This window comes from Vidua macroura, chromosome Z, assembly GCF_024509145.1.
Source record: "Vidua macroura isolate BioBank_ID:100142 chromosome Z, ASM2450914v1, whole genome shotgun sequence".
In the NCBI taxonomy this organism is placed as follows: Eukaryota; Metazoa; Chordata; class Aves; order Passeriformes; family Viduidae; genus Vidua; species Vidua macroura.
Window position 1 is genome coordinate 12,583,457 of NC_071611.1, and position 12,555 is coordinate 12,596,011.

General features: G+C 36.5%; 1 protein-coding gene across 3 annotated transcripts in view; it reads left to right on the forward strand.

Moving 5' to 3' along the window:
- Positions 1–9,944, forward strand: part of TUT7 (terminal uridylyl transferase 7) — a 33,359-nt gene extending 23,415 nt beyond the window's left edge. For all 3 annotated transcript variants that reach the window (XM_054002946.1, XM_054002948.1, XM_054002947.1), the window contains 8 exons: positions 926–1,103; positions 1,639–1,686; positions 1,806–1,897; positions 2,365–2,480; positions 5,481–5,800; positions 7,551–7,627; positions 7,797–7,860; positions 9,495–9,944. In XM_054002946.1, the coding sequence (XP_053858921.1) occupies positions 926–1,103; positions 1,639–1,686; positions 1,806–1,897; positions 2,365–2,480; positions 5,481–5,800; positions 7,551–7,627; positions 7,797–7,860; positions 9,495–9,562 (963 nt within the window). In that variant the 3' untranslated portion in view covers positions 9,563–9,944. The remainder of the gene's footprint in view (positions 1–925; positions 1,104–1,638; positions 1,687–1,805; positions 1,898–2,364; positions 2,481–5,480; positions 5,801–7,550; positions 7,628–7,796; positions 7,861–9,494) is intronic.
- The last annotated feature ends 2,611 nt before the right edge of the window (positions 9,945–12,555 follow it).

Here is a 12,555-nt window from a genome sequence, read left to right on the forward strand (position 1 = left end):
GGTAGTAATTAAAAGAGAGAGAGAGAGAGAGGACTAAAACCCAAGAGAAACAAGAGATGCCCAATACAACTGCTCAGCAGCTGCTGGCTGATGCCCAGTCAATCCCTCAGCAGCAGTAAGTACCTCCTGTCCACTTCCCCTGAGTTCATGTACATGGTATGGAATATCCCTTTGGCCAGTTCAGGTCAACTGTCCTGGTAGTGCTTCCTCCTGGCTTTTTGTGCACCAGCTGGCTGGCAGAGCATGGGAAACTGGAAAGTCCTTGATTTTAGTGTAAGTGCTAGTCAGCAGCAACTGAAATATCTGTGGGTTATCAATGTTATCAACATTACTCTTATGCTAAATACACAACACAGACTATACCAGCTACTGAGAACAAAATTAATTCTATCCAGAACAAATACAGGAACTGAAGTGGAGTAGCTCCTGTTACGAAAATCCCATTCCTGTGTTGTAAAGCTTTTAGGATATGGTTAGTTGTAATTCATCTGTGAAAAAATACACTCCAAAATCTGACAAAATAGATCACAAAATTATTTTAAGCTGTTAAGGATGATTAATTGTTCTTTGTCTCTCTGGATGAGAATAACTGCTACCACCTGTATATCTGGTCATATCTGGTCAATTCCCTTGAATAATTTTGTTTTATACAGACTCATAAAGTAAATTGATAAATTCTTTTCTTAAGAGGCAAAACCTAGTGCTAGAAGTTCTATTAATTGTCCACTTTTGTTGTTAATAGATTAAAAAATATACTGTTTAAAACCCATATTGGATTATCAATATAAATTATGAAAGGAAGTATTTTAGTGTAACTCCATTGTTTTTCTGTATAAAATAAATGGTGAAAATATATTATGGAAATCATGAAAATTATGAAAATGCTTAATGTAAGTACCGAATGTAACTATTTTTGTCATTTTAGTCAGTTGTTTGGCCAGACTACGGGAAAAACACTGAATCTGCTGGGCAGCTGTGGCTGGGACTTCTCAGATTCTACACAGAAGAATTTGATTTTAAAGAGCATGTCATCTGCATCAGGAGAAAAAATCTGCTTACAACTTTCAAGAAGCAGTGGACCTCCAAATATATTGTAATTGAAGGTAAAACCAAATAAAATACCAGAATATACGGAACTTCTTTAACATGAAAATTTTGCTTTTTTCACAAGGCTAATTTATTTTTCTCTTACTAGATTATAAATTGTTACATGCTCCTGTTTTGAAAGCATCTCAAAATTGCCATTGAGTTTAGCACTACTGAAACATTATTCTTCAGGGGTTTTTTGGCTGCTGAAAAGAAGTTGCAAAGCAAACTTCACACTTTTCATTAGGAAGTAAATGGCAGAAAAATAGTTTTAAGAAAATCCTTTGGCAAAAAAATTAGGTATAATGCAATTGAAATGTTCTCAAAAATAGTAGGTTTATCTGAGCCTGTGTTACTTAAATGATTTAACTCTATATTATTACTGTTTACTATCACTGTTTATTATTACTGTAATCTCTGACAGAGAAAATGCAGTGACATATTTTAGAAATAATCTGTAACCTGTTTTCTGACCGATTTAATTTTCATGGAAAGACTTTCTACTCTTTTGGTCTGCACACTGAGGAATGCCTGTCATGTTATTTTCTACAGATCCCTTTGATTTGAACCACAATCTTGGAGCTGGATTGTCAAGAAAAAGTAAGTCTTCTGTTAACAATTTCAGTTACAAAGTGAAGATCTTGTCTTGGATATTCTTTTACATTCTACTTCGATATTTAAATGATTATTTCAGTTTGGGTTTTTTTTTTCTTCCACAGTGACAAATTTTATAATGAAGGCTTTTATCAATGGCAGAAGGGTATTTGGTACCCCTATAAAAATATTTCCTAAAGAATACCCATCAAAAATGGTAAGTTCCTTCTAAGAGGAGAATGTGTGAGCTCTTTAGCATATAACTTAGCCTTTGCAGGACTATGGCTACACTCACTGTAAACTCTTAAATTTCCACAATACTCTAAAAATTGTGGGAGTTACCGCTGAGTACCCTTTTGATGTTACTTGCATGTAAAATATTTTGGTATGCAGAATACTAGTCAGAGTTTCATTGTACAGATTTATATCTTTTAATCCAAATCAAAACTACCTTAGCATTTCCTAAAACTGCAGTTTTATAACAGTGTGCAGACCTGGTGCTGAGAAGTCTGCCTGTCAAAGAAGAGGTCAGTGGCCAGATAATTCATCAGGTCTTTCAGGGTTCAGCTACAGACCCCAAGTTTATTCTTTTTTGTAACTCTTACTGCTGTTTTAATACTTTTGTGTCTATCTTGGTTTCCAGGTGTTTGGATTTTCATTTTAAGTATATTATTTCTTCTACAGGAGTACTTTTTTGATCCTGAGGTTCTAACGGAAGGAGAATTGGCACCAAATGATAGATGCTGCAGAACTTGTGGTAAAATTGGCCATTTCATGAAGGATTGTCCCATGAGACGAAAGTGAGTATAGTATTGGCATCTGTGTGTAACTTTTTTCCTTAGGTTTGTTTAGGAAAGATTAGGATAGTAATGCTAAATCAAAATGTGTTGATTATTTAGCTGCAGATTATTTAGTAACCTGAATTAAACTTAAAATGTATCAGTACCTCTTTTGGCAATGGTGGATAGTGTTGCTGCAGAACTGTTAAAGTATCAATGCTTACTCTCCATTTTGTTACACAGGAAAGGAGTAGTCAAAGAGAACCTAAATATTCAGCAGAGCTGAATAACCGTGTGCTGTGAAAAGTACTCATGGATACAGTCTATATTTTTATTTATTTAATAGCTTCTACTATCAGAATTTTGCTGCTCCTAGCAAGACATGATTTTGTCAAGTCTACAGAATCATGCAATTTCTATCAAAAGCAAGGCAAGAATGTCACAGCATTACTTTTCATAAGCACGCATGTATGAGAACACCGTCCTGTTTTATATCCAAGAGAATGTTTCTTGTCCCTGAGTAGCCATGTCCAGTATTCAATGACTCTCTTCTGGCAACAGATTAATGGCTAGATGTTTTTTGCCACTCTTCATCTTATGAAATGTCTAAACTTAAAACTCATCCTTAAATTTTGATTTTAATTAAGCCAAAGCTCTTTAAAGACTTCATGTCTAAAAAACAGTGAAATCTTAAAAACCTTTATGCTCACTTGTAAGGTGGATGGAAAAATCTAACCATTGTTTAGAATCTATTTATGTTAAAAGCTGTCATTAAAAATCATTTGCACTTTCCTGTTATATTTTAGAGATCTGTGAACTTACATTCTTGATTCTGTTAATTTGGAAATTTACTCAGCTTTAGCAATCACAAGCACAGTAGCTGATGATAGTTTAAAATTAAAGAATGCTGAAGGTGATGTGAAAGCCTCCTCAACATCCAAACTGCTGTCTTAGATCAATGGATTTTTAATCTTGCATTCTGAAGTGAAACACCAGTCCATTGCACATACTCAGCCACGTTCTGTACAACATTAGAGGAAAAGTAAATGGGATTATACATCTAAGAACAGAAATGCTCTGTGGAGTAAAACCACTGATAGATTTGAATCCTCTGTTCAGCCATTTATTGCAAAAGGGAGTGCTATGTAGGGAAAACTAGTTGTTTTCTGTAGTCTCTTCTCATGCATTCCCTCAGCATCTGCAGTTGCTGTATGAGAGATATTAGAGCACATACCTGCCTTGCTCTGCTAATGCTCATTTGTGGACTGGACTTGTTCATGATTTTGTCCTTTTAGTTTTGGTTTTGGGTTTTTTTTCCTGAACCTGATTCTTTTGGCGTCCTTAGCAGTCTTCTATGGCAACCAGTTCCATAAGTGTTCTGACTGATATGTAAAATAGTGCTTTCCTGTATCTGTTTAAAGCTAATCTTAGTCATCCAATAATTTGCTGAGTGTGCACATAAATCCATTTGCCTATGTCCCTAACAAAGATGTTAAATAATATTGGTCCCAGTACAGACCCCTGAAGAACACCACTCATCATTGGTGTTCACACAGACATCAAGACATAGACTACAATGCTTGAAGTGAAACTATCCAGCCAATTCCATATCGACTGAGTGGTCCACCTATCAAATCCAGGTCATTCCATTTTGTAGTCGAGGATGTTGTGTAATACAGTGTCAAATGCTTTGCAGGAGTCCAGGTACATGATTTCAGTCACTTTCCTTACCCATTTCTGTAACCCTTATATATAGAAGGCTACCAGATTTGTGAGGCATGGTTTGCAAAGACATGTTGGTTGTCACCAGTTGCCTCTCTTCTCTCTATTTTCCATGTGCCTTAGCTTAGTTTTCAGGAGGATCTGCTCCATAGTCTTACCAGGCAGACGTGAGACTGACCAGCCTATAGTTCCCCAGGTATTCCTTTTTTGCCTTTTTTTAAAAAAAAGAAGCTCACCTTGAAGCTCATGCCATTCTTTTACCTTTCATTCAGTTTTGTGAAGTATTTTCCAAGTTTCTAGCCATTAGCAATACATCCAACTTGCCAAAGGAGCCTGGTATTATCTTCAGATTTGGAGGTTTCACTCCTGTCTCCTTCTCTAGTCATGTATGAAGTTGTTAGATGAAACAAATCTGACAGTGATAGTGTTTCTTCACTACTAGACCTTTAAGTCACATAGAATGTTAGAAGCTTCTCTCAACAGAAGAGACTTTTAGAGTGAATATGCAGTTTCAGAAGGAAAGAGCTCAGTTCTGGTTGAGTCATACAAATAGAAAAAACCCAGAACTATAGCCCAATTTTTTGTACTTTAACATTTTGCTTGGTGTTTCTTTTCTTCCATTTATGCAACTTGAGCAGCCAGATTTTCAGTTGTTCTTGTATTTTTTGAGTTACCATTATTAGGATTTAGGACTGTATTTGTGGTAATCACATATCCTCTGGACAGAGAGAGACCTATTGCTCCCAGGATTTTCCTGGGAACCTGTGAGAAGCTGTGAGAAAGCTCAAAGAAAAGAATGAGGTACAGTTCTTATCTTCACTTGCTGCACCTGTTGTTGGGCACATGTGGAATGTGTTATGGAGATTTGTTTAACCAAAGGGTGATTTCTTAATTGGTCACTGATGATGGTGTTTGGATTGATTGACCAATCTGTATTGGACTGTCGGCAAGAGCAATGAGGGTTTCTTAATAGTATAGTATAGTATAGTACAATAAAGCAATTGATCAGACATCTGGAATCATGGAGTCAATGATAATTATTAGCCAGCGGGGACCCCTGTTACGATATGTATTATCATCTAATTGTAAAGTTAAATTATTGAATACATATAACATCATGAATAATGAAGTGGAGCACTGTTTGGTGGAAGAGTCAAAGGAAACATATGGCAATTCACTTTATTTATCCCACTGAAGAATTATTTTCTCTAAGGACAGCACAGGTGTTTTCTGTCTGGTTTCTGTCTGGTGTGTGAATGTAAGGCCTCTGAATTCTGTAGCACTTTTCTGCTCCTGCAGACTAAGACGGCGTCGTGATTATGAAGGTACACAAAGGTATGGAGAAATCAAGGAGAAAAAAAGCAAAGAGGACAAAGAAATGCAGAATAAACCATCAGAAAAGGAGAACTTAATCAAGGAGGGAAAGTTGCACCTGTGTACTCCTCAGAAGAGGAAACTAGCAAGGGTAATAGTGGAAACTGGAAGAGAGAAGACTCCCAGGCAATCAGCAGAAAAATGGAAGCGCCTAGAAGACAGAGACATAAGAGAAAAACGTTGTTTTATCTGTGGAAGAGAAGGTCATATTAAAAAGGAATGCCCACAATATAAAGGAGTTGCAGGTATGAAACTGATCAAGCTGAGTAGTTTAAATAGCACTTATGGGGTTTTTTTTTGTATTTTTAACATGATTGACTAACAGATAAGGTTTTTGCATCACATAAATGTGGAGGTTTTTTTAATGTAGTCACTTTCACCCAGTTTCCCTTCATCCTCACTTTCCTTTCAGAAATGTGCTGTATCCTGGGAGATTTGGCATGGTTTCTCTTAGCAGATAAGATACTGGTAATAAAAAGGGTATGAGTATCAAATACGTTGAAATTGCTTCCATTGTCGTCACAGTATGTGAGTTTGCCAACAAAATTCAAATTACTAGAAGCTTCTCTTCCAGTTCATCATAATTGCAAAAAAAGCTAGTGTTACAGCTCTTCACATTACCTAAACCAGAATGATTCTATACAACCCTGAAGTCACTATGAAAAGTGTACAGATTTGCTCAGATTGAGTTTTGTGAATAAAATAAAATAATGTTTTTGACAACTCAGCAGTTGAAGGGATACAGAAGTTCATCTTGTAGATCCTGACTGACAGACCTGAATGAAATACTTCTAAGCAAAAGTATATAATCATCTAAGTCATCTTTCAAATATGATGGATTGCTCATCATTTGTGTGGTGAAGGAATATCTTTCTAAGATATTCCTTAAGACAGTAGGTGGTACTTGTAATTAGCTTCCAAAGGAACAAAGTATCACTGTTTCCCTGTAGGTAAACCTGGGTGCACTTAAGTTCAGGCTGGAAAAAATTTGTTTTGCAAATTAGTCATGACTTGACCTCATAAAGGAATAGATTGGAGTCTTTTATATAAACATTTTTCAAACCAACTTTTCTCTACTTGCAAAAATATCCTGTCTGCCTTAGATCAAGAAACTCTTCATAGTCAGATGCATTTAGTGAAAGAGAGCATCAGACTGTGAAAATACTGGAAGAGGGAGGAAAATGGTGCAGGTATATTCAAAATTGTGAATATATTTAGAAGTATTCTTACCTTGATAGACTACTAGAAGTACTGGAGAGAAAGAAAAGTTGATTTAAAAATTGAAACCATGCTTCATTCAGCTTCTGACCTTTTGAAGGTGTATGTCAAGTCTAAATTTAACTTTTGAGTTTGTTCATCTTTGACCTTTTCTCACTAAACTTCTCTTCCAGCCATTCCATTTGCTGTGATACTGAGTCTGATAAGGTGAAGGGGAATATGCCTGACTGTTTCATAGTCAATCATATTTAGCATTCATCACATGAGAACTATACTTAGGCTGTACACTATATATGTCTAAAATAATAAGTTCTGCACTAGGTGTTTTTATGTATTATCTGTATTTTGGGAATTAACATGTTTCAATTTGAAAGAATTGCTGTAGGTTGGGCTTTGTCTTCTATTGTTTGCTTAGTGCCTGAAGTGTTCTCTCTAGTTGAATAAAGTACTGCGAACAAGAGTTTAGATTTCACTCTTTGCATTGTTGCATTTTGTGAGACTACGGACACTTCACTTACCACCTTACCTTCATTCATTCTAAGTTCCCTGTTTCCTGCTGATTCTGGAGGAGGATTCAAAGATTAATTTATTGTAGGTTCCTAGTTTAAATGTATGTCACCACATTACTCACGTTTTCCATGTCATAAAATTGAGGAAAATAACAATATTCTACAGTTTCTGAATCTAGACAGAAAATATTTTGGTGTTTTTATGTTTTATGATAACTGAAATGGAAACTAGTTTCCAATTAGCAACTCCTTTTTATGATTTTTTCAGATGGCTCAAAGCCAGAAGTTTTGTGCAGGTCCCCTTCTTTACCCACTGGTGTCAAACATGCTGGTAGATTAAATCAGGTAAACACCAAGTGCCACTTTGGTTGCATCTTTTACTTTTTATATGTTTTAAAGTGCATATAAAGTAATTAAGAAAATATTTAGCTAAGCTTTCAAGGAAAACCTTTTATGTTGTAAAATGAAATACTTCAGTTTTGTTGGTTTATTAATATGTGTATGTTTTTTATAGGGAGTGCTTATGCATGAAGAAAAAAAGAAACAAAAAGGAAAAGTATTTTTGAGTCCCCAGTCAGGTTTGTGTATCTTCAGTTCAATTCAGAAACTATGTGTAAAAGCCTGGCCAGCAGGGTGAGGGAGGGGATGCTCTGCTAAGACCCCACCTGGAACCCTGCAGCCAGCTCTGGGGTCCCAGCACAGGAAGGACATGGAACTGTTGGAGCAAGTCCAGAAGAGGGTCACCAAGATGATCAGAGGGATGGAGCACTTCTCTTATGAAGAGGCTGAGAGGGTTGGGGTTGTTCAGCCTAGAGAAAAGAAGGCTTCAAGGAAGACTATTGTGGCCTTTCAGTTGTAAAAAGGGGCCTTTAAGAAAGGTGGGAACAAACTTTTCAGCAGGCACTGTTGCGGTAGTAAGGGGTAATGGTTTAAAACAGAAAGAGGGTCAATTTACATTAGATTAAAGAAAGAAGTTTTTTATAACAAGGATGGTGAAACACTGGCACAGATTGCCCAGAGATGCTTCACCCCTGAAAACATCCAAGATCAGGTTGGATGGGGCTCTGAGCAACTTGATCTGGTTGAAGATGTCCCTGCCCACAGCAGGAGGATTGGATTAAATGACCTTTAACCCAAATCATTCTATAATTGTATGATTCTTCATCATTCCTTGCAGAAACTCTAGCTAAATTGCTGAACACAGTGGCAGCTTGAACAGGTTGAAGCCTATTTTTTTTAATCTGGAGAAGTGTACAGATTCTGAGTTTTGTATTGGAAGCAAAACTTGGGCATAAGGATTCTGTGCCCTATCCTTGGCTCTGGTAGATTCATTTTGCAGCAGGGTATGGTGGAGTTGTATCAATCTCCTGTTTCAACTTACATGGGGTTCTCTGATTCTTCAGGGATAAAACATGGAATGCTTTCCTGTGAGGGTTTCTTGCAGTAATTGTCTAGAATTACACATGATAAACTAACTTAGAGATTATGAAACCACATCCTTGGTCTGAACTGCCAAAATGCAAACAAGCTAAAATTGCATTTAGAAGTAGCAGTGAGATTGTGTTATAATGGCCTTTATGTACTCTTTCTGAATCTTATGTTTTGATTTAAATGTGTGATTGACAATGTAGCTTCCTTACAGCAATTTATTTAAAGTACAATGAAGATTTTAAGAACAGCTGCTTTTGTTTTAATTACAATTTCTAGTACAACTCTGCAAACCTTTCAGCAGCATGGGGTATATAATACACTAATCTCTCTGCAGTTGGAGGGGGACCTAATTAGTTTTCTGAAGTTTGTGAAGACTTGACTGCAATTAAGTATCTCAAATGAAATTATCCAATTTGTTGGGATTGGATTTTTTTGTCTTCACTGGAAGGCTTTTTCAGATCTAAGTTTGGGGATTTTGTAACACAAAATGGTTTGTCATTAGGTGTTCAGTTCAAGAAAATGCTAGTTCTCAATTTTGTATCTAATTATTTCCTACTGTCCTTTGGCAGATAATGATCTTCAGTTGATCTGTGGGTCCTTTCATTGTAGTTTGACTTGACAGTAATTTTCTCCTGTCTTTTTGTTTCAGTTGGTTTAAATATTTTTGGGGTTTTTGTGGGGTTTTTTATTCCCTTTGGTTTTAGTTTTGTTTGATTTTTTTTTTTTTTTAAACCAACAAATAATACCTTTAAATAATTATGCTTTTTTCCTTCCAATTTAGGCAGCCTTTCCAATAAATACATGACTCAGGGAAGAGCCTCACAGAAGAGGACCCAGCAAGAATCATGAGCGATATTAAGCACTGATAAATTGCAACACAGGCCCATCATTCACTTAAAAGAAATGTCTTTGGCTAAAGCATCTGAATTCACAGGACAGCAGCATAGACAACCTTCAGCTTAAGTTCAATGAAAATATGGGTGTTTTCTTTTAGATTGCTAGTACAAGCAACTGTGGATTATAATACAAACCCCTGCTCTTTATAATAGATTGTTTGAGCATTTTAATAGAAAGCCATGATGTTTTATATTTGTTTACTAGGTAATGTATTTAGAAAAGGGCAGGCACTAAAAATGAACTGTTTTCAGGGTTTCGTTTTTCCACCTGACCATTTTAAACTGCACTAAAACTATGTGCTAGCCAAATAAATTATATTTTCTTCAAAAATGAATCTTTTGAAGGAGCATATGATATTTATTAGTGTTGATTGTTTACTGAATCCTTGTGTAAGTGTTTGAGATGTTTGTAGACTGCTATATTCTTTTTTATCTCTCCAGAGAACTAAAAGCATAGACACTAGTCATCATATGTAAAACAATCTCTGGACAAGCAGTGCCACTGAGATTTTTGTGGGGTTCTGTTCTGTGATTTTATGGGATTTTATTTGCTGCTGTGCTCGTGTTCAAGAAAGACTAGGTAACAGGTCAATCCTGTTTTGTTGCTGCTAAGAATCTTTTTCAAGGCCTTGGGGATACAGACAAAAATGCTTTAAGAAATAGAGGTATTATATTTGGCAACTAGGGAAAAATACATGTCCGTTTTCATAGAATATGAAGAGGATCCTTGTACCAGTCAAGAATTTACATTCATTAGTAGTACGAACTTGAGTTTTACTTGAAGTCCTTCCAGAGGTGGTAATGTACCATCTTATCTTATTCAGAAAATAATTAGTTATGTGTTAAAATTGAAACCACTGTTAATTTATGAATCTGAAATAAATTTTAAAAAAAAAAGTGAAAATCAGACTTAAGTTTCTCTGTTTTTTTCTGAGGTTGTGGTTTTCAATATTCCTGACATAAATGTAGAATTAATGCTAAGTTACTATAATTATCTGGATTTATAACCATCATGTTCAATTTTTTTTTCCCCTATCAATCTATTTTTATGGAAGTTGAAAGCTAGAATTGCCAAAGGGGTCTTAGGGAATTAGCATCCTAAGTCTTGTTTTGGTCTTCACCCATCTGAAGCCAGCTGTCTGTGAACTTCCAGATGTGTTGCTTTCACAAATAATTTCTTCTGCATTCTTTCCTTAAGACATTTTCAAGCATATTACCTTTGTGCTTTATTTAGCTTTCTGTTCAGAGTTGCTTCCAATTTTGCTGGTGGGATTGAAGTGTATAAATCTCTTCCAAACCAGGTGCATACTCTGTCCTTCTTAATGATATGGAGGGACATGTAGTTGTTTATTTATGCTGTCTTTTTTATTGTAAAAAAGTGCTGTCACCATATTTCACAGGAATTTCAAATGCTTTTGATCTCTGAGTTTCCAAAGCTGGAATATGTTTTATGCTGTGACTATTAGGTAATCAGTGCTGAGAAATGGAGAAATACTAATTTTTTTTCAGGTTTGCAACACAGTTAACTGTCTTAAACGGGTAAGTCAATGTCATGTAGCTATTTAACTACTAGATCACACATATCCATTTTCCCTAATGTAATTGTTCTGGTGAGGTTTGTTTCCTAGCTATATTTCAAACTGTTTCTCCATCTGTTAAAATTTTACTTAAAGCTTCCAGGGCTTGAAATAGCTGCTTAGAATGGGAGTTTTCTAGCATAGAAAGTTGTTGGCTTTTTCTTCCATACTGATAACTTATCAATATTTCTTACTACTCACTTGAACTAGTTAGATTTTAAAACTGATTTTTGAATTTATCTTCTCTGAGAGAAGGCTATTTTTCTAGCCCATGCTCAGTGTCCCATATGGAGATTGATTCAGCAGGCAGGAGACTAAGGATTGATGATTGGAAGCATCCTGAGGAAAGTTTTGCCTGCATGTTCGAGTGTGAATGATGAAGGAGGTATTAGCTGCAGTCATACACGAGCTTCCCTCCTTCAAGTGTACTGACTTCAGCTTTCAGCCCAGTAGTGCATTAAACCCCCTCCGCCCCTAAGTAGGAGTAGTTTAGTTGAGATGCATGTTCAAGGTGCATGAATTACATGTGAAAAGACACACTGTTTGTAGCTAAAGAAAATACAACTTTTTTTATACACCTGCTATCTTTATATTTGAGGTAGTAGTACTGTGCCTCAGTAAAGAGCATAATTATGTATGTAAAAAACACGTAACATATCTTACGTGCTACCAAGCTCTTCAGAACTACTAAGCTCAGAATCAGGGAAGTGAGGTGATGAGGCCCAAATGTGTTTCTTGTGCTTGGACTTCATAAACAGGGATTTAAAGTATTATCTAGCATATTTAAGGATGCTGGAATGTGGAAATGAAAAATGAGTACTTGTTTACCTTCTGGCATAGCCATCATTCAACTTAAAGTAATGGCATGAGTCTCCCTGTACCAAGGGTATTGGGGTTTCTTGCAAGTCACATCGCTGCAGCCACCTGGAGTTGGGGAATGGCAGCTCAGTTCATCCAGCAGCTTTCATGCTGTCCTCCTACCATGCCTCTACACCAGGCAGGGATCAAGAAGGGCAGCTGGGCCCTGACCACTGCATGGCCATCCTCTCACTTGGCCCCAGACTGGCATGAGCTGGGAGGAAAGGGATCCTGATCAGCAGGAGGGCAGACACAATGTATTGTTTGTGATGGATCATAGCAGTCACTGGTTCCAGGTCCTCTGCACTCCGCTCAGGGATTTGTCCAAACTGGATTGCTCTACACATGGGTTTTGCCTGCTGAGCCAAAACTTCCTTTTGAATAGCCATATGCATTGTTATTTTAAAATGCTTGCCAGTGTGACGGTCAATAAATACTCACATTCTGTGCCTGTATTTTGTAGGTGGGAAACTATGTATTCATGGGCCTCCATTGTTCCCTGGTGTGGGAA